This window comes from Rhea pennata, chromosome 15 (assembly GCF_028389875.1).
Source record: "Rhea pennata isolate bPtePen1 chromosome 15, bPtePen1.pri, whole genome shotgun sequence".
NCBI lineage: Eukaryota > Metazoa > Chordata > Aves > Rheiformes > Rheidae > Rhea > Rhea pennata.
Window position 1 is genome coordinate 16,819,779 of NC_084677.1, and position 23,514 is coordinate 16,843,292.

Here is a 23,514-nt window from a genome sequence, read left to right on the forward strand (position 1 = left end):
GTTTCTGCCATGCTTTAGGCAGTTCTGTATTGCATTACAAAGCCTCTTAATCCTGTTACTTTAACCAGCAGGCCTGTATTTTTAGGCTACAGCTGTTAATAGTGGGAGTGAGGGTACCATAAAATGGAATCTGGGTTCTCCTGACCATAGGCCAGAGATATATGCTTGATAGCAAAGAACTGCTGCAAAGTTAAAAGGTGCTCCTCTTCACGCAGACTTTAAGAGACCTCCTGTGCTACTGTGGTCTCCTCTCCTTCAAGCTACCCTCTAGACAGTGCTTCAGCCGGCTGAAACATGTGCCTCACTGCACCTTAGTACTGGCCCATAGGAAGCACTCAGTGTTCAGGAAAGAGCAGGGTTGCTGGAGGTGTCTTTAGCAGTACCAGAGGCTCTATAGGAAAAGATGAATGCGGAGCTCCAGCATTTGAGAAAAAACAATTTTGTGGTTCTGCTTGCTTTGATGCACAAAGGAAGCCCAAACAGGGAGGGAGGAGGTAGTTTGGCTCTCTGAAGGAGTTCAGTCTAGCTGAAGGGTGTGTGTGTGTGTGTGGCGGGGTGGGGGTGGAATCTCTCTTCAGGTTCAGCCAGTTGTCTATCTTCCCCTGGACAGCAGCACTACAACAGATGCAGCTAATAAACCACTTTCCTCCTCTACCCTTCTGCAGCTCACTTCTAAATAAAGCCACGGGGAGTTTCTGCCAAGAAAGCTCTTACGTTATTCCGATAAGTGAGTGAATGGAAAGAGCAAAATCTGGGTGGATGCTTTTATAGTAATAGCTCAACTATTTTAAGTATGAAGAAGCAACAAGGCAGAGCTAAGAGTGATTCACTGTAACAAACTTAAAATCATCTTTTAATAATAACCTTATTAGTTCGATCAAAATAACATCCATTAACTAGCAGCATCATATAGGCATACCTCAATCCTTGAGGAAGAACTTAAGTTTCAAATTCAGGAGCTGCCTAAAAAGGAGGCTCTTTCTGAGCACTTCAGCTGAGCCTTCCTTTCAGGGCAAGCACCAGATCTGTCTTCTCTGCACCTGTCTCTCCTTCTCAGGCAGCGACAACCAAGGTAAGGAAGGTACTGGACTATGACAAGAAAAAAAGGGGAATGTTTCTCAGATAACCTCGACTTAGAAGGACAACTTGTAATAAAATTCCACACTGTGGAAAGCCAGGGATTGAGAAGAGCCAAGCAGCCCTGGTGGCTGTCCCAGTGGCTAAGAACCAGCTCTTGCTCATGTAGACAGGCTGCATGAAGCAACCACCACAGTGGGAGCTGCAGGCAGATCCAGCGCCGTTTTCCCTACAGGCCCACGCTGTTTCCAAATGCTTCCTTGTAATGTTTAGAGTATCCTGATCAACTCAGTGGAAGAGCAACTGAAATTACAGGCTGATCCAGGTAATGAAGCCACCTTTCAAAGACAGTTTGACTCTTGCTGCCCAGGCTTGTAGTGCATGCTATCCCTTGGCAGGAGCAGACAACTACTAGCCTTTCCAGAAAGCACTCAACACAGACCAGCTTATAAACTAGTTCCTTTCAGTAGCAATTGCTGCCACAGCAGTTTGCAATCCTGGATCTTTCAGATTCTCAAGAGATGTCCATCTGGGGCTCAGTGGTCTTGAGGGCAAGTTTTCCTGGTGTGGCCAGGCTGGTGGCAAATGCTACAGGTCCGTGGTTTCTTGGCAGTGGCTGCTGAGGAGAGATTGCTTGGTCTCTTAGCTTTACTTCCCAATTCTCTTGAGTATCCACTGCTCCCAAAGTGGTTCAAAGAATCTCCAAAAGCTCCTAGAGAGAAACAATGTAGGTGTAAGTACCTTTGATATATAAGGATTTGAGAAACAGAAGCTAAGTTCAAAATGGCAGTAGATGAAGGATTTGAGTGTCCCAGCCACTCAAATTGTTCTTGAAACTACCCATTTGTCTTGCAATATTAGCTAAACATAGGATCAGAACAAGGAAACTCATCTTTCTGGTTGCATACTCTGGTCTACAGCCAAAACAGCAAAATATGCCAGAGTAAAACTTGTTTTTAAGCAGTTTTGAAAACTTAATTCTACTCCTTCAGGGCCTAATGTCTAAAAAGGCAGAAGCCAACATTAAAGATCTCTCAGATCAAATCTCTACCTCTGTACTTTGCTTACAGTTCCCTGGTGTCAGTGCCCTTTCTTTCAGATCCTTATTTAGTGATTTAACAGCCCTTTGAATGCTTACTTTCACCACCTTTCCCCTGCAGCCACACTCAGTTTCTCAGCTGTGATCAAAGCTTCAGAAAGACTTGGCTTTTCACTGTGTTCCTAAACTAGGCCAGAGGGAGCAGCACGGCTTTTCTGGTATGACAGAACGAGGTTTAAGATCTCCAAAAGTGATGTTGCTGCTTCAACCCTCTATCAAATCAAACAGCTTTCTCAAAGCCAAACACCAGAATTTGGGAGGACGATTCCCCAACAGCCTGTTGGAAATGTAGTGGGCTTTATCCACCGAGTTACAGATGTGCCAACTTTCAGCACAGATCTTGGTGGATGTGTGAAACAGCCCCATATTCTGCTGGCATTCAGAAGAAGGTAAACCAGATTTGATTGTTACAAGCAACATTTTTAAATGCTATAATGCATCTGGCCAGCTCTTTTTAAAAGACAAACCTGAGATCTGTCAAATATAAGAGCTGCTCTAGGAGTTGTCATGCTAGGATAGCCTTATACAGTGCCACCTTTTTTAAAAAAAACTGCATATGATAAGTATCTGTTCAGTTTAGCTTTAAGAAAAGTCCCAGCCCAGCCTTACCTGGTACCATGTTTTCATCTGCCCACTGGAAGAAGCCACACTGCTGATCTCTGGGTTTAGAGCAGGTGTGAAACTGCCGTCCTTTGTTAGGCCCGTCCTTTTGGACGGTGCGTGTGATTGCTGGCTGATCACACTTGCAGACTGTGCTGCCTCCACCTCCTGAATTGGAGCTGTTGCTTCCAAAGAGCTCCAGGCCTCTTCCTTCTCCTCCTCCTGGGTTCTGAAAGCCTGTTTGGCCCCTTCCCCCAAAAGGCTGGGATGGCACAGAGCTTGGCAGAGCTGTGTTGCCTCTGTCCTCTGACTGCTGATCAGCCCAGAGGAAAAAGTTGCAGGTACTGGCACTGCATTTGTAAAACTGCCTGCCTTTATTGGGCCCTTCTTTGCGCACAGTTAGCAGCACTGCTTCGTTCCCACAGTTGCACATCACTGCGTTGTTTCCATCACCGGGAGCTGCAGAAGGAGCAGGCCTGGTTTCTCTTGTTGAACCCAACGGTAGTAGGCGTCCTGATGCCAGGTTTGTGGTCCTCCTCACCTGCCTGTTTTCACCACCAGCCCCTCTGTTAAAGGAGTGGTTGGCCTGCAAGTGATTAGCTTGCTGGCTGGCTGAGCACACCGGTTGGGATGACCTGTGCAAGTATTTCAGGTCCAAGAGCTCTCTTAGCATCTCATCGCAGCCTCCAATACAGCCAACAAACTCCAGGGGCATCATGGGTGGGACACTGCCTCTCTTGAATTTAAATTTCAGCCTAGAAGAAAAGGAAGAATAAAAGTCTCCCAGTTCACATAACTCCTCATCAACCAAGCTTGATTTGGAGTTGATTAGTATTACGCTCTCTTTTCTTTCCTTTTTCTTCTTTTCTCTCTCTCTCTCTCTCTCTCTCTCTCCTGCTGTACTTACACTGGCTTCCTTCCTCTTCTTATCACCCCCTAGCCGTGAGAGTGCTGCTCCAGCTTTCCAAGACTGGAACAAAAGAGCTGCCCAGCCTGGCCCATGGAAGTCTCTGGTCCTGACAGCTAACAGGTAATGCAGGGTTGTGTTTGCCTAATGGGTAACTAGTGCAACTTACCTATGAACTGGATGGGGTTTGCACACAGCGCAGACACTCTCATCCTTGGCTACATCCAGCACAAAGTCAGGAAACCAGACTGCAGTTTTACAAGCTGGATAGCCCATGCAGCTGAGATAGAACCTGCCATGGGATAAACAGACTGAATGAGGAAGAGGCAACAACAGTCAGTGACTTGTTCTCCCCTCTTCTTCTCAGCTATTGCTTGCTATAGAAACTGTTAAAACAATTTTTAAGAGCAAACGTGTACTGGAGAGAGAGGTTCAGCTGAGTCCGTTAAACTTGTGTAGCTGGTAGAGTTTGCTAGCTGCAACCCAGGCTGTTATACACACTGCAAAGAGAAGAGGTAAATGAACAATGTCCAGCAACACACAAACCGACACAGAAGGTTACTTTCTGCAACAGGGAAGATTACCAACCCGCCATTCTTCCTGGTCTTCAGGACCATATCATTGTTGCACTGTGGGCACTTCCGAATGGAAACTGGCATTGCTGGGTAGACTTCCTCTTGCTCTGCGATTTCCGTGGCTTGTCCAAAATACTGAGCCAGAGCTTGATCCAATCTAAAAACAAACAAGTACAACATCCTATGCATCTCCTCTGCAAAGAGTAACCAGGTGGTGAATTTCTGTCTTCAGCACAGCCCCTTTGAGATCCAGCCATCCACACAAGTACATCAGTTCAGCATGATGACTGCTATCAGTTAGCTGCGAATGCAATGTGAAAGAGGTCAGTGCATGCTGCCTTTCCTTTAATTGGCTCTGAATTTAATCCAATGAGTTTAAATGCAGACAGGCAGTTAGCTGGCACCAGCTCATGACAGCATGCCATACTGCAAGTCATCTCTTCCCTTGCAAGTGCCTGCAAATACTGGATAGAGCACCAGAGAAACAGTGTTATGGGAACCCACTCCACTCCAGACTGAGCCCCAGAAGCTTACCCCTCCCAAAACAGCAAAGCAAACAGAGGAGGGCAAAGGCAGGACTCACTTGTTGGCTCTAGCCACAGCCTCGATGAAGACTTGCTTGTACTTCTGTACCTGCTGCTGCAACACTGCAAGTTTGTCTTTCTTCCCCTCACAGATCTGCTTCAGATCAGCCTCTAGCTCAGCTCGAAGGTCAGGCTTGGACATCTCATAGCCCATAGAATCATAGCCTGAGAAACATATGGCATGGTGAATGAAATGAAGGAGTGAGTAAGGAATCTGTCCTCTACCTAGAAAGCACTGCCCTTACCTTCAACCAGCCCCATGCCCAGGTGGCCTGGAAGGAACCTCTGATCTGCCGTAAGGCCCACGTACATCCGCAGCTTAATGGTCTCAATGTGCTCAGCATGAGTGGCATCAGTCCCTGAAAGTAGCCAAGTTGTTAGGTGAATCAGATGCCAAGAGGTGATTTTTCCCTGCGTCTACTGCAGAGTGAAAGGTGCTAAATGGGCAAAAAGAGGGAAAGAACTTATGGCCAGGCACAGCACCATCCTCAACTCCTGCTGGCAACAAGGCTGACAAATTGCTCACAGGCACAGCTGCGAGCCTAAATTGCACGTCCCATGAGGTATGTAACTGGAGATGCTCTACAGACTCCTTAGAACTCTGGGCTTTGACAACAGGTTTCTACTATTCCTTCACTCTGAATATTTAAGTGATTTCTTGTCTGAAGTGGCATTTAGAAAATTCCCTACTCTGAAGATGGGACAGAACTGGTATTGAACAAGTCGAGAAGGAGAAGCATATGAACCAAACTCTCAAGAGAGCCTAAGATAACACTGCCAATACTGACCAATGCCGTGTTTCTCCATGAGTGCAATGAGATCTGCTTCGGTGAGGAGCGATGGAGGGCTGGTTTCCCCATCCACCATCTCCACTGTGGTGGGCTGAAAGCGAGACCCTTTCTGATATATTGGGATAACCTGAAGAAAGGAGAATCTCTGTGAAACTACCTTCTGCACCATTCACTGAAGACAAAATACTAACAGCACTATACAAACTATAGTATAGCTTAACAGCACTAACTATATAATACTAACACTAACAGCAAGCTGATGCAGTAATACAGCAGCACCCTCTTCTGCAGGAAATTCAGCCCTCAGGAGCCTTAGGATAAGTTAGTAATGAGCTGCTAAAGATACCACGAAACAGCAATTACAGCTCCTCTTAGTAAGTCAGGTCAACCCCACATGGAAGCAGCTCTGTACGGTCCCTACTGTTGCGTCAGAAGGAAAAGACTCTATCCAAAACTGCCACAATATACAGCACAGGTTATTAACAGAGATGACTCTGAATGAAACAGCTAGTAGGCCAGGAACTGTCAAAGGACATTGTGCAGAGGGATCTGAATTTAGCATTAAGGCTTTCACGTTAGTACAACCAAGTGCAAATTTAAACTCCAAGTACTTTAACCTCTCCCATCTATGATATCCAAGGCTATTACCTTATCGCTCCACTTCTCATAAGGATAGACTTCCAGATAGTTTCGGGCCAAGATCATTAGTCCTTGAGCGATGAATCGCTCTTTAGCGATGTCAATCTCCACAGTTGTTTCCTGTCCCTTGGCATCTTGAGAGCAGCAAGCCAAAAAATGGCGCACAATGAATTCATATAGTCTCTGCTCATTCCCCTAAAATCAAACAGTAGAAGAGTGTGAGAGTCTTCTCCGGTGTTAGTGAGATGTCAAGAGATAACAGCGAGATGTCAGGTCCAGCATACTATACTAATGATCACATTTTTAAGCCTCCTAGCTTAATATATCAAGCAATACAATCAAGTTTGCCTCTGCCTTTATTAAACTCACCTGCAGGTTAGCAGTGTATTTTGTGGGATGAATGGGAGGGTGAGCCTGATCTGATTTGGTTCCACTCCGAGGGGTTGGCCCACCCTGGTCCAAAATCCTCTGTGCAAACGCTCCCCAATTTGGGTCCTGTGTCTGCTGTTGTACCAAGGCAGAGAGGTTCAGCTCCTTGGGGAAAATGTTGGTCTCAGTTCGAGGATAGCTTATGAACCTTAAGAAAAAAGGCAAAGGAGGACTTTAGGAAGAGCTCTGAGGCACTTCCCATTTTGGATTAAAGGACATTTATTTTTGAATTTATCAAGCCAGCACATGCAAATCTATCTTTCTTACCCTTGAGTGTAGAGTTTTTCTGCTATTCTCATGGTTTCTTTGGCATTTATTTTCAGTTTACGGGAAGCCAACTTCTCAAGTTCCTGTGTTGGGAAGAACCAGAAGAAAAATGCATTTGTGGCATAATTCTGAGGTAAGTAAAATATATTTTAAAAGCACCTTTCAGATAAGTCTTTTTAGCATTGTTGTATCAAACATACCACAGTGTCCAGGGGTAGAGGTCTCCATTTGCTCTTTGGCTTGCTTGCAACCTCAACAACAGTTGCTACAGGATTCTAAACACAGAGTAAGCAAAATGCAAAATCTCCTTGAAAAGTTTAGAAGGACTGTTCTTTAAATAACTTGAGCAAGAAGGATGCTAGAAATGTTTGGCTGATACTGAATTATACAATTTACAAACTTTCCTACCTCCATACACATGTGGTAAAGCACCAGACATGCTGTGTGATTAAAGAGTCGATTCCTCTTCCAGTTGAAGACTACAGTGCTGTCCTCATGTTCATGTGTCACTGAGTTGAAAACAGATCTGAGTGATGCATACAGTAATAACATAGTTTGAAGACAGCAGAGGCAATGGGGCCACACTTCTGGGGAATCTTTCCAACTCTGTCATATGATCATGGCAAAGAAAAAGGAAATCACCTCTGCCACAGTGTTTGTTCATTGCCCTGATACTTTTCCTGCAATTTGTATTTTATCCTGAACATTAGGGTTTCATTTTCTTTTCAAACACGCCAAACTCTGTAAGATGGAGCTGAGTACTTGCTTCCCTCCAACATACCTTTGATTTTATAGAAAGCTTCAGGAACAAAGGCCTGGATGGCTTTAAAGCGTTCAACTACAAACCCCAGTGTTGGGAACTGGCAGCTACCATAGCTGATCAGTTGATCTGCTAGAACATCAGGGAAAATTTTCCGGAGCCTCAGTGTCTGGAATCTGGTGAAGGCAGCACCTGAGAAAATAAAATGAATGCTAGAATTGAGTAACAAAACATTAGAGCATAATGCCGCACCATTTCAGAGCTTTTTTTTTTTTTTAATAATACTCCGAAATCTAAATCACAGAAGCCTATCAGCTATGCACAAACTTAATATTTGCTTCAAAGTGTGTGTTGTTTCCAGTAAAACAGGAGATATGACTTAGCCGCTTCCGATCTAAGAAAAAAATTTCAGATTTGCAACACAGGAGTTTAGGCATTTCTGTCTTGCATCGGGATTCAGTCACAGATGATTTTGAAACATCCATTGCTGAGCTTTAACAACGTGAATTCAGTGCAGTTGAATGAGAAGCCAGGAAGACCACAATGGCCAGCTATGTAGTTTATACAGTAGTCTGAGCAGGTGCACGTATTTAAAGATAAGAACTGCACACTGGTAAAGCTGGTGCTGACTATCCCCTGCCTATCTACCACGCTCCTGCTCACTTTCCTTCAGAGAGGTATAAGCAGCAGCTCGGGCCTAGCAGCTTCTCTTCGTCTCCGAGGTGTATTTACATACCTATCCTGAGGTCCAGCTCCTGCCTGACATCAACAGCGTCACTAGTTTTTTGATCTGGCTGGGTGAGATTCTCACAGGCTGATCTGACAGCATGAAGCGTAATCTCTGAAAAACGAGCTCGGAAAACCTGGAGGTTTGGTTTTACTGTCAGACAAAAAGAAAAATCAAAAAGTGACTCAAATGACAATGGAAAAGCGATCAATAAGCAGCTGTCTTAAAAAGAGTATGTTGTCAACCTGTTCTACAGCTTTCCAATACTTTAACACATTTCTGGTGTACCCCACTCTACAACCAACATATTTAACCTGGATATGGAGATGTCTCTATTATTAGAACTCTGAGCAGCAATACCTGTTAAATCAGCATTTTAATGGAACTCAAATTGATACAGAAGACGCTCTACACACCAGCTTTGCAAACGTGAATTATTTCAAAACCAATGTTCTCTCCTTCTCGATCACAATCAGTCCAGATCACCAGAGCTTGGCATTGCTGGACTTCTCGTTCGAGGGTTCTCTAAGAGGAGAAAATGAGACATGTCAGAGCACTTCCTTTGTCATTCAATTTTAAAGTAACTCACTAACCGAACATAAAATACAACGCGTATCCATAGAGATAGATTGTTGCAATAACATTTTGTAATCGTGTCTCTCATGAGATTAGGCAGCTTTCAAAAGGACTGAGTCATTTATTTACAACTACCTCTTTGTTAAAACATGATGGATTGTACCACACAGTTTGTTGTCTGGAAACAACCCTTTTTGTAAAAATCAAGACACAATTACCAATTAGAAAAAATATTTTACTGTTAACAAAGTAATTGTTCCTTCACTGTACTACGTGCACGAGCAGAAGACTTTCAATGTCAGAGATGAAAACATATATAATCCTACAAAGCACAGGAAGAATTTTCTAAATCCTAGAGGCTTAGAAGGTAAGGACAAAGGTATGATCTTCCCTTTGAGACGGTATCTGTAGAACCAATCTCTGAACTCAGAGTTTCAGGGAAACTCTTACAAGTACATACCTTAATATCCACATAATTTTCAGGACAATACTTCTCGATTTCAGCATCAAAAAGTGCTAGGGGGTTGCAGCTATGCCTGGTAAACAGAAGATACGCAGTGTGCATAACAAACAAAAACTAAAACACATGGCAAGAGACTAACTGGTGCTCCCGTGTAAGGAAGTGTTGCTCAGGTATTGATTGGAAGGGTGAACACATCTAACATTATGGATCTTGTCTTAGACAACTCTGGAGCTTGTATGAAATACTGAGTTACATTTACTCAAAAGTAATATAGACACAAAATGTTATCACAGAAAAAAACAAAGCCCTAAAAAGTTCTTATTTCAAGTAGAGAGAACAAAACTGAGGCAAGTCAGATAAAAACTCTTGCTTCCCAGGACAACTCTCAGTTGAACAAAGAACACAAAAACGTCAATCAACTGTTGGAATTGGCTTATTTCCTTGGGGCTGCCAAAGTGTATTTTAATCACTGTTTTAACTTGAATTTGGGTTTTCTTTTTTAAAAACACTCTGAAAATAGTCATTTGGTACAAGATTTTAATTATCCTATATAGAATTTAATAGTTATCATCCTCATCGACATGATTACTTGAAGTGCACCGTGTCAGAGCCCCTTCCTGCTCCAGGACTGTGGACGTCTACTACTGGACCAGATGTACTTTCTCTTTTAGTTGACAAAAATATGTTGCCCCAGGGGAACCAGCAAGGTATTTTCTGAGGCAACAGTCACACTAACTAGTGTGCTCCATGTTGACTACATCAGCACTGCTCTACAGGATGGTCTTGGAACTTGCACCACGCTGCTCAGTTCAGGATTAAAAGCAGAAAATGGCAACCCTTCCTCCTGTGGGGGGTACTGAGTACTAACCATTTGCGAAAAGGCATCTTAAAATCATGAGCCAGTAAATGTCCTGACACAGATGTCATCACCATAGTAACATTCTGCAAAAGACAGAGCAAGGTAATTAGTGTCTATCTTTTGCTAAAAACTGCCCAGAGCCCACAGTCTTGATGCAGTTCTCAATTCACACAAAATCAGTGATATCTCCCTCCTGCTATTGTCATTGTCTCTCCACAATCAGCTAAACCCATATCCTTATCCTGAATCTGTGTCGTTAGCTCCCAATTCTAACTAACAAAATGCTTTTGACAGATGGAAAATAGAAGAATAGAAGGTTGAAAGAGTTAAGAGAATACAACAGGTCAGTGACTGAGCCAAAGGAATCTCTGACTCCTTTGTGTGTCTTCTTTGGACAAGTGTCCCCATCCCTGAATATGCATTTAATAAATTCTGACAAATGGCTTTTGATAATTAGGAATTTGCATTTCTCTAAACCAGAAGGGTTAGGAAAGTAACTTTACCTGGCCAAACATCTGGTAGTCATACTCATAGATCTTATTGAACTTGGAAAACCCTTCTCTCTAGAAAAAAAGAAAAGTTGCTGTTTCAGGCTTCCAACAGAAACCAAACACATCTCATCTCAGTTCATACGTACTGTAATGACAGAACAAACAGAAGTACAGGGCAAGAGAAAATCAGATATTGTAGCTAAAACACAAAGGCAAGATAGGGTGAAAGGAAGTGGCCAATACCATTTGCAGAGATAGGGAAATGGTGCTTTCCATTGTAAGACACTTTCAAAATACACCTGAAGGGGAAGCCAGGGTTATTACTCCACAGATGATGAAGATAGATGGTAAGAAACCAAGTGATTCGTTTTAATGGTGTTGGCCAGCAGCAAAGACAAACATTCCTCATTCCTGCCAACTAACTGTCCTGCTCCAAACCACAACGAGGGTGTCATCCCAGGAACCCCAAGAGTACCTTTCATCTGACCAAGATTTGTGGAAGTTTCCAGATTAGATACAAACATTCGCATCTTCTATAGAAGTACATCAATGTCTTCATTGACAGGGCTCTCAATGCTCAAGTTCTCAACAACATCTTCCATTTCTAATACAATTCTGAACTAGAAACACCTCACAAAAAATATTAGCTCTTCTAAGCACTCTATCAAAAGGTGTTATTAGGTATAAGGTAAACTAAAATAACAAGTAATTATGCAAACTATCAATGGTAACAAAACAAAGCAGCAGTAGAGAGACAAGATCTTTGAACTCCTCTTCACCAAACTACAGACCATCTTCGCTATATTACGTGAACTTCCATAAACCCCTGATACTTGCTGATGCTGCAGAAGCAGTGCTTTTTGACTAGGAAATGCATGCCAGCAGACAGTTTCAATTCATAATGTCTTTTATATACACTGCGAAGCTAGGAAGAACACAGGGAATCCTCACAGATGAGCTCAATGCCTAGAGAAGGCAGGCAGAGACAGAGCACAACTAGAGCTGAATTCCAACAGCAGTTAAGTGACAAAAAAAACAGGAGCCCAAGACTTCCAAAACATGCTTGGACAAGCGGTGTTTGTCCACTTCACAAATGAAAATGGTTAGAGTACCCCGGCATGGTCAGAAAAGGCCACAGACAAAAACAGCACAAGACACTGAACATGCTGTTTGACCTGTGTCAAGTTCCGCAGAGCAGGCCAGGGCTGCACCAGGTATGGATATACCTGAGACCAGGACTGAACTGCATTGGAACTGAACCCACACTGATGAGCTGACCGTCTCCAGACAATTAAGCTGTATCTGTAGAAGTATTAGCAAGCAATAAGGACGTGTGAAAACTGATATATTCCTACCCGTCGCATTTTGCTGTTGGAGAGAAGATCTGCAATTCCTCTGGCAGCATCATTCTTCTCAGCCACACACAGGACTTTCCGGATCCTTTGCAACGTCATATCCTCTGCAGCCCGAGAGAAGAGACGCCAGGGCTGAGGCAGCATCCTGACTCCACAGCTAGCTAAGAGCCTCACTTGAAAGTTCATTACAGTTGATGGTGACAGCTCCCACGGCGCCAAAACATGTTATTGTATCTTCGTGTGGGACCAGTTCTCCCCAGGGAGTTGATCCCCTTTAGTACACAGAGCAGTCCCTAAAAGTCCTCTTGATGGATCTTTAACCAGTGATCTGGGATGGGGGGGTCTATGGCATCCAGCAGGCAGACACGTCAGTAAGACTACTTGTGTGTGAGTCACGGCACAGCCTTCTCCGCGCAGATCTCAAGGAGTCATGGCCTATCTGCAAAGAGCAGCTGAGCTGGATAAGGCACCTCTGCTCCCCCAACAAAAACAGCTAACCTGTGGCTCCTGCCCTCCTTCTGGCACCTCACAGCCTGGGACAGGGTCCCCCCTCAACACTCTCTGACCCGGATGGCACCTTTCTTCACCTAGGGCAGGCCCCTCAGTCCCCTGCTCGGGACAAGCTCTCTTCTCACTCTGGGATGAGCCCCTCACCCCAGAACAGGCCCCCTTGGCACTCCCTAGACTCTCTCCTCACCCTTGACAGCCCATGCTGCCCCCCCAGGCTCTCTTCATACCCTCCACAGACTGTCACCTCCCTTGACCCTCTCCTCACCCAGGGACAGGCCCCCCATCACCTCCCCAGACCCTCTCCCCACCCTGTGACAGGGCCCTTTGTCACCCCCCCAGACCCTCTCCCCACCCCAGAACAGGGCCTGCGTCACCCCCCCAGACCCTCTCCCCACCCTGTGACAGGGCCCCTTGTCACCCCCCCCAGACCCTCTCCCCACCCCAGAACAGGGCCCGTGTCACCCCCCCAGACCCTCTCCCCACCCTGACAGGCCCCCCGTCAGCCCCCCAGACCCTCTCCCCATCCTGTGACAGGGCCCCTTGTCACCTCCCCAGACCCTCTCCCCACCCTGTGACAGGGCCCGCGTCACCCCCAGTTCCTCTCCCCACCCCAGGACAGACCCCCCCCCAGCTTAGGACCGCCCTCACTGCCACCTCCCCGGCCCCCTCCTCACCCTCGACAGCCCTCACTCCCGCGCTCCCGCTGTCGCAAACCGCGGCGGGACGGGGCGCGCTTTACCTCTTCGTTACGTCTTGCCGTAAAGTGCTGCCGCCAGCGGCGCTGCGGCGGGAGAAAACTACAGCTCCCAGGAGGCCCCGCGGGGCCTCCGCCGCGGCTCGGCGCGGCCGCCCGCGGGTTTAAGTGAAGCCGAGGCGGCGTCGGCAGCGGCGCCTTAAAAAGGAAAAAAAAAGAGGAAAGAAGAAAGACCAAATCAAGGCCTTAAACGGCAAACGCGAGGGGCGGCGGCTTCGCTTCCGGGTGGCGGGTGAGAGGCCGCGGGGTCATGTGACCCCAAGATGGCTGCCGGGCGGCGGCGGCCGTGAGGCGGCGGCGGCGGCGGCGGGGCCGGGGCGCCCGGCCGGGGCGCGGCTCCGAGGCGGCGGCGGCGGCGGCGGCGGCAGAGCGGGCGCTGCGCTGCGCTCCCTCCGCGGGGGCTGAGGCGGGGGCCTGGCTGCGGGCCGGGGCCTCCCGCGGGGCCCGGCGGCGGCGGCGGGGGAGGCCTCGCTTCTCCATGTCGGTTCCCTCCTGCGGGAAATATGATCAGCGCCCCCGACGTGGTGGCCTTCACCAAAGAGGAGGAGTTCGAGGATGAGCTGTGCAGCGAGCCGCCCTTGCCCGAGGAGTACTCCGTGCCGCTCTTCCCCTTCGCCGGCCCCGGCGCCAACCCCTGGTCCAAGGTCGCCAGCTCCAAGTTCACCCAAGACTTCATCCTCATCTCCGAGTTCTCGGAGCAGGTGGGGCCCCAGCCCCTGCTGACCATCCCCAATGATGCCAAAGTGTCGGGCACTTTTGATCTCAATTATTTTTCCCTCCGGATCATGTCTGTGGATTATCAGGCTTCCTTCGTGGGGCACCCTCCTGGCTGTGCCTATCCAAAGCTGAACTTTGTGGAGGACTCCAAAGTGGTGCTGGGAGATTCGAAAGAAGGGGCATTTGCCTACGTGCACCACCTGACTTTGTATGACCTCGAAGCCAGGGGTTTCGTGAGGCCCTTCTGCATGGCCTATATTTCTGCTGATGAGCATAAAATCATGCAGCAGTTTCAGGAACTCTCTGCAGAGTTCTCCAAAGCGTCCGAATGCCTAAAGACAGGGAACAGGAAAGCTTTTGCTAGTGAACTTGAAAAGAAACTGAAAGACCTCGACTACACTAGGACTGTGCTGCACAATGAGACTGAGATCCAGAAGAAATCCAACGACAAAGGGTATTACACCACCCAAGCAATTGAGAAGGCCAATGAACTGGCCAGCGTTGAAAAATCTATTATTGAGCACCAAGATCTGTTAAAACAAATCCGATCATATCCCTATAGGAAACTGAAGGACACTGACTTCCACCCCTATGAGCCGAACTGTGGACCGGATCAGGCTAATGTGAGCTGTGATCAGGACTTGACTACCTCTGACCTTGCTGAGCCTGGTGAAATGCACCTTTATGCACACATGCCGTCCTATACCCCCAAACTCATCAAAGCAAAGTCTGCTAAGTGCTTTGATAAGAAGCTGAAAACACTGGAGGAGCTTTGTGATATTTATTTTTTCACCCAAACTCTGGATCAGCTGCATCAGATTGAGAGAACTTTCAGAGGTGATGTGTGCTACCTCTTGACGAACCAGATCAGTAGATCACTTTTAAAACAACAAAGTGTAACTAACTTCCTCTTTGAAGATGCATCTCTTCTAGATGAAAAAGCACCTGAAAAGCAGTACAGAGGCTGCCAGAGGTTTAATCAAGATACCATTGACGGAAAGTGTTTGGAAGAGTCTCCCACTCCTAAAGTGATAATCAGCCTGGGATCTTACAAATCCAGTGTGGAGTGTGTACCTATCAAGATGGAGCAGGAAATCCAAGACTTGCAAGAACCCCAAATGACAGAATCCGTAACTTTTGAGCACCAGGAGAACTTGGACTATCTCGATGCAGATATTAAAGGGAGTATCAGTAGTGGGGAGAGCATTGAGGTTCTTGGAACAGAGAAGTCGGCATCTATTTTAACAAAATCTGAGAGCCAGGCCAGCTTACCCATCACTCCTAGTCCCCAGGTGGTCAGGAGCAAGGTGGGCAGCAGAAGGACTGTCAGTGAGGACAGCATTGAGATTCTCAGCACATGTCCCTCAGAGTCACTGATCCCAGAAGATTTCAAAGCGAGCTACCCAAGTGCCATTAATGAAGAACCTTATGCAGATGACGAAGAGGGAGGCCTTCGTTTCAGCCCCAAATTAAACGTGGATAATGCTGACGAGCAGGAAGGTGGTTTAAAACAGGAAAACTTATTGCAGGTTGATTCTGCCTGTTGTATTGGGAAGGAGAGTCCCAACTTCCTCGAGCCTCTGCCTGACCTAGGCCAGAAGCACTGCGACGAGGACGGGGTGGTCAGCATTCCTCCGCAGCCGTACCGGCCAGCAGAGCAGGGGCTGCACGAGGCCTTCGCTGGCTGCCATTCCCACAGCAGCGTCTCAGGAGGGCTCCTTCCGTATGAACTCGATCCGCGCTACTTGGCAGGCAGTAGGGATGTCAGTAAAACTAGCCTGGATGAATGTTCAGACTCCACAAGCTATATTAGCAGTGCAGCGTCCACCTGTTCTGACCGATCCCCTTCTCCTGCTCACCCCATAATTCCTGTGAATGAAAGGCACAAAAAAAAGGCTGGCCAGAATGCACTACGGTTTATTAGGCAGTATCCCTTTGCTCACCCTGCAATATACTCCCTGCTCAGCGGAAGGACCCTTATAGTGCTGGGGGAAGATGAAGCAATAGTCAAGAAACTTGTGACTGCGCTCTCCATCTTTGTGCCCAACTGTGGCACTTACGCCAAGCCTGTGAAACACTGGGTCACTTCCCCTTTGCACATTGTGGATTTCCAGAAGTGGAAACTGATTGGACTCCAAAGGTAAACTGAGACTGTAGATAAAGTAGTGGCTCGGTTTGCTTATTTGTGTCAAGGTATACGATAAAAATTCAGTCTTTTAAGCTAGAATTTCAGAGGGAAACTGTGGGAGAGTTCTCTTTATGGAATTACTTACACAGCTGCCATAAATTTCTGCTTATCGGGTGTCAGTGTGTATCTGTAGAAGGGTGTGTATTTGTCAGCTTCTTTATAATCAGCCTCACTTGAGAGTTAATCCTTTAAAACATCTGCTGGGTACTCACTGTCTGACTGCTGTTAGTTTTGCCAGGAGATTTCTCGTTATTTTAGGTCTTAGTCTAGCAGAACAAGGGAACAAATTGCTCCCGCTGTTTTGCGGGATGGTATGAAAACAAAGTGCTCTTGGAGTCCCTTTGTGTGTCCTTCCTTCCCTCCACTCCCCCTTGCTCCCAAAACTATTTCAACTTTTCTAGCTAGGATTTTTGAAGAGGACATTTCAATACGAAGAGCTCTTTTTTTCCCGTGTGAACCCTAACGAAGAGGTAACATGCTACTGAAGAAATCAGTATGTCAGAAATTGGATCGTCAGCCCTTTGGTTTGTGTTGGTGAGAGTGCAGCTGCCCTTGTCGGGATGAGTGTCCTGTCCTGCAGCGTCTGCGTACTGGTGCAGGGCAGAGGGCAAAGCCTGCTGCAGGGCTGGGCTCTGTTTGAGGTGAAGGAGCGCAGATGCGGAGTGGCGTGTTTATGACATTGTTTACTGCAGATCAGAAGGCCCAAAGAGCTCAGTGGGCTGCAGTGCTGGAATTGCAGTTTAAATGTAAAGGAAAACTTGTTCAGGGTGACATCATCACAAAAATAAACAAATGACCCTCTACCAATACCCAAATCCTAAACTGTGGCTTCATAGTTTATATTAATAAATAGTGATTACTCAGCTCTTAAGACTTTCGCCCTTCCTTTTATGCTATTATAAGAACAATTTTCTTTGTGTATTTTGGGATACGTCCTGGCACTTTGAGTGCAGCTATGACAGGAAATACCCATGACTGTCACCAAAGTGGAAAATATGAATGAATGTGTCAGTATGCTGCTCAGAGCCAGACTGGGACAGTCCTGAAAGTGTTTCTGAGTGTAGTGAGAATCAAAATCCAGAGATCTGCTTTCTAGGTTGCTTAATTCTCTGACACTGGGTGATTATGAATAACAGAATTATCCTAAGCTATGAGCTTTCTCAGATTTCTCTGCTCATGAGGCAGGGTGACAATTCCGCCAACAGCTGCTTCCAAAATTCTTTGTCAGTGAGTTTTTTAAAAGCCCTGAGTGTTTACAGGGTGTTTGATATGTGTGATTAGATGCAGTTTTTATAAACAAACGTCCTTTTTTAAAGACAGCTTGTAAGATGTGTCAGTCATTTAAACTCTCCTCAGTGGAAGTGTTAATGAAGTGTTGAGTTTAATGTGGGTACTCTTAACAAACTATTTGTACAAAGGCCTTGAGAAGGAACTTAGAGACTAGGAGAATTATTCTAGTATGGTCATAAGGGTACTATTTCTCTTAAGGCTGGGTGCTGCCTGGGCAGAGTTCTCACACTAATACATCTGCAGTGGTTTGGGACTGGGAGAAGTGTCCCCACCAGAGCAATTTTAACCAGACAGAATTGAGGAGCGTAAGGTAGAGTTCACATAGGTCTGTAATTTGCAGCTAAATAACACTCATTTAGACCTGTATAATTGTATGCTGTGAATGTATTTTGGGTTTACATCTCAGTGAAAAACGTTCAGGCTTGGCCCAGGAATGTTCTGGCTTAAGGACGATTCTTTTATCAAAGGAAGGGCAAGAAGTTTCACTGTGTTCAAGGCTTTGACCACCTCAGAGCAGCTCCCTCCCAAAACAGCCGTTTGGGGAAAGCGGAGCTCGTGGCAAGGGGATTTCTAATGGTCCTTTTTGTGACATCCAGAAGCCACAAGCTGCTGCAGGATTTGTTTCTGTTCACCACAGTTGCCTTACTAAGAGGAAGAAGCCGTCCTTAAAAGTGCTGTATTTATGAAGTTGTGCATGTACGGTTCAGATCAGTTGCACGAGGGGCTCCAGGAGGTCGAGGTTCCTTTGGGCTCTGGCAGACTGGAGAGACTATTTGGCCATTCTCTTCCATGCCAGACTACTTTTGCCTGCAGAGATTCCTGTACTTTTGCTCTAGCTTGTGGACTGTTGCATGTGGTACAGGGAGATGGACATACAGTCTGTGCTCCGTAACCTTCTGTTTTCCTCCAGCCATGACCTTTCTCTCCCCTTACCGTTTCAGAATGGTGTCCCCTGCGGGGGTGAACATGTTGCACGCTCTGAGCCGATACAACCGATACATTAGCGTCCTGGATGTGGACAGTAAGACTCTCCGCTGCCCCCTTTATAAAGGAACCTTGGTGTCCAGGCTGGCGGACCACCGCACTCAGATCAAACGAGGGAGCACCTATTATATGCACGTCCAAAGTATCCTCACTCAGCTGTGTTCAAAAGCCTTCCTCTTCACCTTCTGCCACCATTTGCACCTTCCCATCAGTGAAAGGGAACCCGAGGAATCTGTTGTGAGTCGCAGGATGAACTTTCTGAAGCTCCACCTGGGCCTTGCTAATGAAGATATCAAAATTGTACAGTATCTAGCTGAGCTGCTGAAGCTGCAGTACATTCAGGAACCCGGCCAGGGGGTGAATCCTCTGCTCAGATTTGACTATGTTCCCAGCTTTTTGTACAAAATTTAGTATCATTTGGGCTGTTTGCCATCATACTCGGATTCTGACGAAGATCACCTGTGCTTGACATTGATGCTGTCTGTAGTAGCTCTCATATCAGGAAGGGGCAGAAAAGCTGATGCATTTGCAAGCATCTCTGCTTGGTAGAAATTAATATCCAAGTGACCTAATTTCTACATGGTTCTCTGTAGCCCATAACTTAGATGTTCTGTCGCATAAAACCTTGGCCACTCTGTTTTTAAGTGTTGAAAGGGACACTATTAGCTTCTAAAGCATTAGATAATAGTATTGCAGGAGATTTATGGCATAGAGAGAGATGGGCTCTCTTGTGAAGCAATACTTAGTAACATGCACCCCCAAAACACACAGTACTCTGCACACTTCCACCAGAGCCCTGAATGCTCTTGCTGCCTTCCGTGGAGTCATGACAGAGACCAGGGGGGAGTGTAAAAACCACATGAAGATATTAATCTGCTATATCTTGCCTGCATGTGGGATGTAATTGATGTGTGTGCTCAAGCTTCCTAGCAAGATGGTAGTGTGCAGTTGTCTGCCCATTTGAAGCAGTAGTTGATGGTGTCCCTTTCTGCATTTTTAGAGTTCCCTGACGCTTCCCAGAGCTGGTTGTTCCTGAGCCTGTAGGATAGTAATGGAAGCACATGTGCTTCTGTGCAGAAAGTGTTTGCTGATTTTTTTTCAGCTTTGTTAAAATATGGAACGTGGAGAGACTGTTTTCTGATGTTGGCTAGCATCAAGGCTTCTGCTGTTGTGAATGTAGAGCACTGTGCCTTGTTACCTTGTCACATCCTATTTGTTTGGTGACTTCTGGGAATGGTGGGAGGAAGAAGGAGGCCAAGAATCCTCAAAGCTTGTGAGGTCAAGGGTGGCCTTTTAAGGAAAGATGGGGGCTGAACAGAGTGAAGGAAAGGCTCCTTTTTACAGCTTTTTGTGATGGGGAAACGAAGGGTGCAATGCACTTGAAAGTGTGCTGTGAGGGACAGCAAGCCATTAGAGCAGGCTGCCTAGCTGGTAAGATGCTAGCGCTCAGGAGATATCAAAGATGAATGTACCTGATCCCATGTTGTATCCGTGTAGCATTTTTGGGGGGAATTGAATTTTGTGCTTTGTGGTAAAGCAGGTTCAGTGTTGCTGCATGCTGCTTCTGGCCATGCCAATTTATTTTAATGCCCAGCCTTTGTAATTTCTTGACTACCTCTCCTGTGGTGTTCCTGGGTAGTTCTGGATAGGGCAGAACAGCAGCCTTCTGAGCCCGGTCGTTGGGTATGAAAGACCTTCCTTTCAAAGCTTCTTTACTGCTATCTGTGCCAGAAAGGTTGTGTCACCATCGCGGTGATGCTCCTGGAAGATTGTTCCTGTCAGTGCTAAGAGTTTGTGCCTGGCCATCTGGAATCTCCTCGGAGATGCATCTCGTTGGCTGCCGTCGTGGGCTGGCGTCTGCTGCTGTGTCCAATGCCATGTGGTAACAGCAGCTTTCACACTACTTTTAAGCAAGAGAAAAGTCTTGCTAGGAAAGATAGCCTTGGTTTTACTTCTTTTTAGCACTGTTCTCTTCTGATTCTGGGGGTAAAATGGCTTAGATTTTACAAGACTAGCTGAAGTACTAGGTTTTTGGAACCTCTGTTTATTGTGATTATGTGAGACAGAATGCTGGAACTGATTATAACATTCCCTCCATACCTGGGGAAGCTTCTGTATAGTCTGGAGTCTGTCAGCGTGCGCTGGACTGCATTGAACTTGCTGTGGTAACTGCAGTGCTCTGAAACCTGTGTCCCTAAGGGCAGAAGGTCCCGGGAAGGCTGTTGTGAGCACCAACATCCACCTGCTGGTAGCACTGCCTCCTCTCTACTGCCTGCAAAAAAGGGTCTTTGGAATAGTGCAAGAGGCATGAACCAACAAGGTAGAAAGACTGTATTTGAAACATTAACATTATTTCTGATGGCTTACAGTGAGGCCAGTTCTGCCAAGAACCTTGAGCTGCGATACAAGGGTTTTCCAAGGCCAGAGGTTGCCTGTGATTATATTTTTAGTGTGCAGTTGGGAGGCTGTGTGCTGTCACCTTTGCTGAAGGTGAGCAGTGTAGCATGCCAGCCGTTTTGTGTCTGTGTGCAGGGCTGCAGAATTGCCTTTGCATTTAAAGAGCATGTTTAAAGACCTTTTCCTTTTCTGATTCTGTGTCCTCCTGTATGCTGCTGTCGCATGTGAGCTAGGTCTGCTGGTGAAAGACTTTCATGCTCTGAGAAAACACGTACTTTCTGAAGTGACTTGAAGCGTCTCCTTGTTGATTTGTGTGCATCTAGATAACTTTCAAACTAAAGTCAAGGCAAGATTGCCAGAAGGGGAAAACATCTTAGTAAATGAGCAATGCAGGTGATACTGGGCAGTCCACAGCTGTCTGCATGTTGCTTGACCCACTGCACTGGAGAAATGTTTGTCAGAGGAACTTGTGTTCTGTGCTGAAAAATTACCTGATGCTACCTGTGGTTGAGAAGGGAGAGACAAACTAAATTCCTGCTGACTTGTTTGTCTCTTCCTCCAGACTGACAGCTCAGAGCAGTAGAGCAGGATTGATGATCAGGGTTAAATGACTTCTTAGTTACAGTGGTCTTTATCCTTAGTATTTAACTGCAGTCATAAACTGGCAAAGAAGTCGTTTCTCTCTTCTCCCTCTGTCAGATCTGTAATATCTAATATATAAGGCTGTGTTTAGCAATACCTGTTCTTCCACCCATCTGATTTTCTTCATCTCTTTACCACAAAGCAGTTCTGAATTTCAGAGAATGCCTTGGGGGCTTTATTGGGATCTGAAAGGGGAGCTCCGTGTTATCTGCAACTCAGATATTAAGCAGGAGCTAAGGAGAAACATGCCTAGGAGTGTTTGCCGTTGGGAAACTGGCTCAGGCTCGGGGAGGCTTAGCTAGCCTCTGAGCTCACCTTTCCATGCCAGGAAATGTGGAGTTGCATGGACTCTGGCAAGCCCGTCGTGCGAGCTCTCAGCTGCGGCACCTCAGTGCGGCTGAAGCTCGTCCTGCCCTTACTGCTTGTGGTACTCTTAACAGACACGGAAACCGGGGGAGTCTGAGTGCAGCTGGTGGTTCGGGAGCTGAATTCCTCTTCGCTCAGTAATTTTTCTGTCTGACCTTCTAGTCTGACTGTACAGTAAAAATCCCTATATCAGCACTTTAAGACTTTTTTCCTCATCTTCACTGTGTTACCTCGCTAGTGTCTGGTATTAGAAAACTAATAACAAGTTAAGATCTTAGTACTAACAGCTCCAGCAATGTTGGCATGTTAGTTAGCGTGTACTGCACCACCCGACCAATGTGCCGCCCAGCCGTACTTCCACCGCAAGCAGAGCAGCTTCGTCGTGGCTGCTGCGTAACAGTAACCAGCCGTCGTGCGTTGACTCTCCAGCTGCGAGACCCAGCGGTGTCGTGCGTGGCTGTTGTCTGCTTTTGTAAGTGCTGCCAGCATGCCCTCGCCTCTTGCACAACTGGCTGTGGCTCTTTCCTCTCTCTGTGTGGGCCATCAGGGAGATGAGATTTGTGAGCCTGACCAGAGAATTCATCAGAGCAAAGGTTTCCTTTAGCCTTCTGCCTAGCCAGGAGGGCAGGGTTCAATTTTCTTGTTCCTCTAGTTTCCTGTGTTTGAAGATGTACCGTTAGCTCTTGCTCTAAGTTAAACTAGCCTGCCACTTCCAGATGCAACCATGAGGATGGTTAGCCATAGGAGTAGGTAATATTAACCCTACACAGGTTTCATTTCTCAGAGAATAGTGCTCAGATTTACTTTCATCCAGTAGCAATCACTTCTAAACAGCTCCAAAGCTGTCATGCCTTGACTAGGGAAGTACTGCCTATACTCTAGCAATATTAACCATTTTGTAAGGGGTGGGAGAAGTGCTTGGGGAGCAGAAGCCAGTAGAGCTGATGGCTCTGTAACTCCAAGCCTGTTCTTTGGTTTTCATTCAGCATTGGGATTAGTACAGGTGGCCCTAACCCTGCAGTACTGCAGCAGGTAACTGGGCACTTTGCAGATTTGGTGTTTTGGAGAGCTGGGCAGGACTTGCTGCAGGACACGGGGCTTGTAACAGCACTTTGAAATGGCGTCTGGAATAAGGTGCGATCCAGAAACACAGTGAGCTGAAAAGGCTCTGAAGGAAAGTGCCTGCTCCGTGCTGTGCCCAAATAGCACGACGTGTTAGAGCAACAGATTGTACCCCAATATCTCTGAGCGAGCTTAGCACTTGCCACCAGAGCTTGAGAAGTCATAAACCTACCACACACTGGTCGCCAAGAGATGTGTTTTAACTGGAAGGCAGAAACACAGGGTACCTGGTCCCGCTGGCCTCCTCGGTGCAGGGTGAGCCAGTACAGGGATGGGGCTGGGATAAGAACTGCCTTTGAGGGCTGTGAGTAGGCTGTGATGAATTCTCATCTTATTTTAAAGCAC

At 46.5% G+C, this 23,514-nt stretch overlaps 2 protein-coding genes across 6 annotated transcripts; one reads left to right on the plus strand and one right to left on the minus strand.

The window, feature by feature from the left end:
• Positions 1–825: 825 nt before the first annotated feature.
• Positions 826–13,416, minus strand: TOP3A (DNA topoisomerase III alpha). 5 transcript variants are annotated; one of them, XM_062588568.1, is made up of 20 exons: positions 13,384–13,416; positions 12,200–12,638; positions 10,857–10,916; positions 10,363–10,436; positions 9,492–9,567; positions 8,872–8,980; positions 8,465–8,608; positions 7,750–7,920; positions 7,377–7,477; positions 7,169–7,243; positions 6,969–7,051; positions 6,642–6,849; positions 6,282–6,467; positions 5,631–5,760; positions 5,088–5,201; positions 4,842–5,007; positions 4,272–4,415; positions 3,853–3,975; positions 2,786–3,531; positions 826–1,789 (listed from the first exon to the last, which is right to left on the minus strand). In XM_062588568.1, exons 2-20 carry the CDS (start codon positions 12,383–12,385, stop codon positions 1,614–1,616), a joined length of 3,072 nt encoding a protein of 1,023 aa, XP_062444552.1. In that variant the 5' UTR covers positions 12,386–12,638; positions 13,384–13,416; the 3' UTR covers positions 826–1,613. The 5 variants fall into 5 exon arrangements, with proteins under 5 accessions (XP_062444552.1, XP_062444553.1, XP_062444554.1 ...); XM_062588569.1 differs by having other exon boundaries at positions 12,200–12,634; positions 13,384–13,412; XM_062588570.1 differs by lacking the exon at positions 7,169–7,243.
• A 480-nt stretch (positions 13,417–13,896) lies between these two features.
• SMCR8 (SMCR8-C9orf72 complex subunit) lies at positions 13,897–21,324 on the plus strand. Its single transcript, XM_062587823.1, has 2 exons — positions 13,897–16,320; positions 18,600–21,324. The coding sequence occupies exons 1-2, from the start codon at positions 13,967–13,969 to the stop codon at positions 19,051–19,053; spliced, it is 2,808 nt and encodes a 935-aa protein (XP_062443807.1). The 5' UTR covers positions 13,897–13,966; the 3' UTR covers positions 19,054–21,324.
• The last annotated feature ends 2,190 nt before the right edge of the window (positions 21,325–23,514 follow it).

What these genes read in the sequence shown, in the direction of transcription:
- SMCR8 (XM_062587823.1), top strand. Translation starts at nt 13,967, where the DNA reads ATGATCAGCGCCCCCGACGTGGTGGCCTTCACCAAAGAGGAGGAGTTC. An exon ending in AAACTGATTGGACTCCAAAG is followed by an intron (nt 16,321 to 18,599) that starts GTAAACTGAGAC and finishes TTACCGTTTCAG; the next exon opens with AATGGTGTCCCCTGCGGGGG.
- TOP3A (XM_062588568.1), bottom strand. Translation starts at nt 12,385, where the DNA reads ATGAACTTTCAAGTGAGGCTCTTAGCTAGCTGTGGAGTCAGGATGCTG. An exon ending in AATTCACGTTTGCAAAGCTG is followed by an intron (nt 8,609 to 8,871) that starts GTGTGTAGAGCG and finishes TTTGTCTGACAG; the next exon opens with TAAAACCAAACCTCCAGGTT. An exon ending in GCTGTGGCTAGAGCCAACAA is followed by an intron (nt 4,416 to 4,841) that starts GTGAGTCCTGCC and finishes GTTTGTTTTTAG; the next exon opens with ATTGGATCAAGCTCTGGCTC.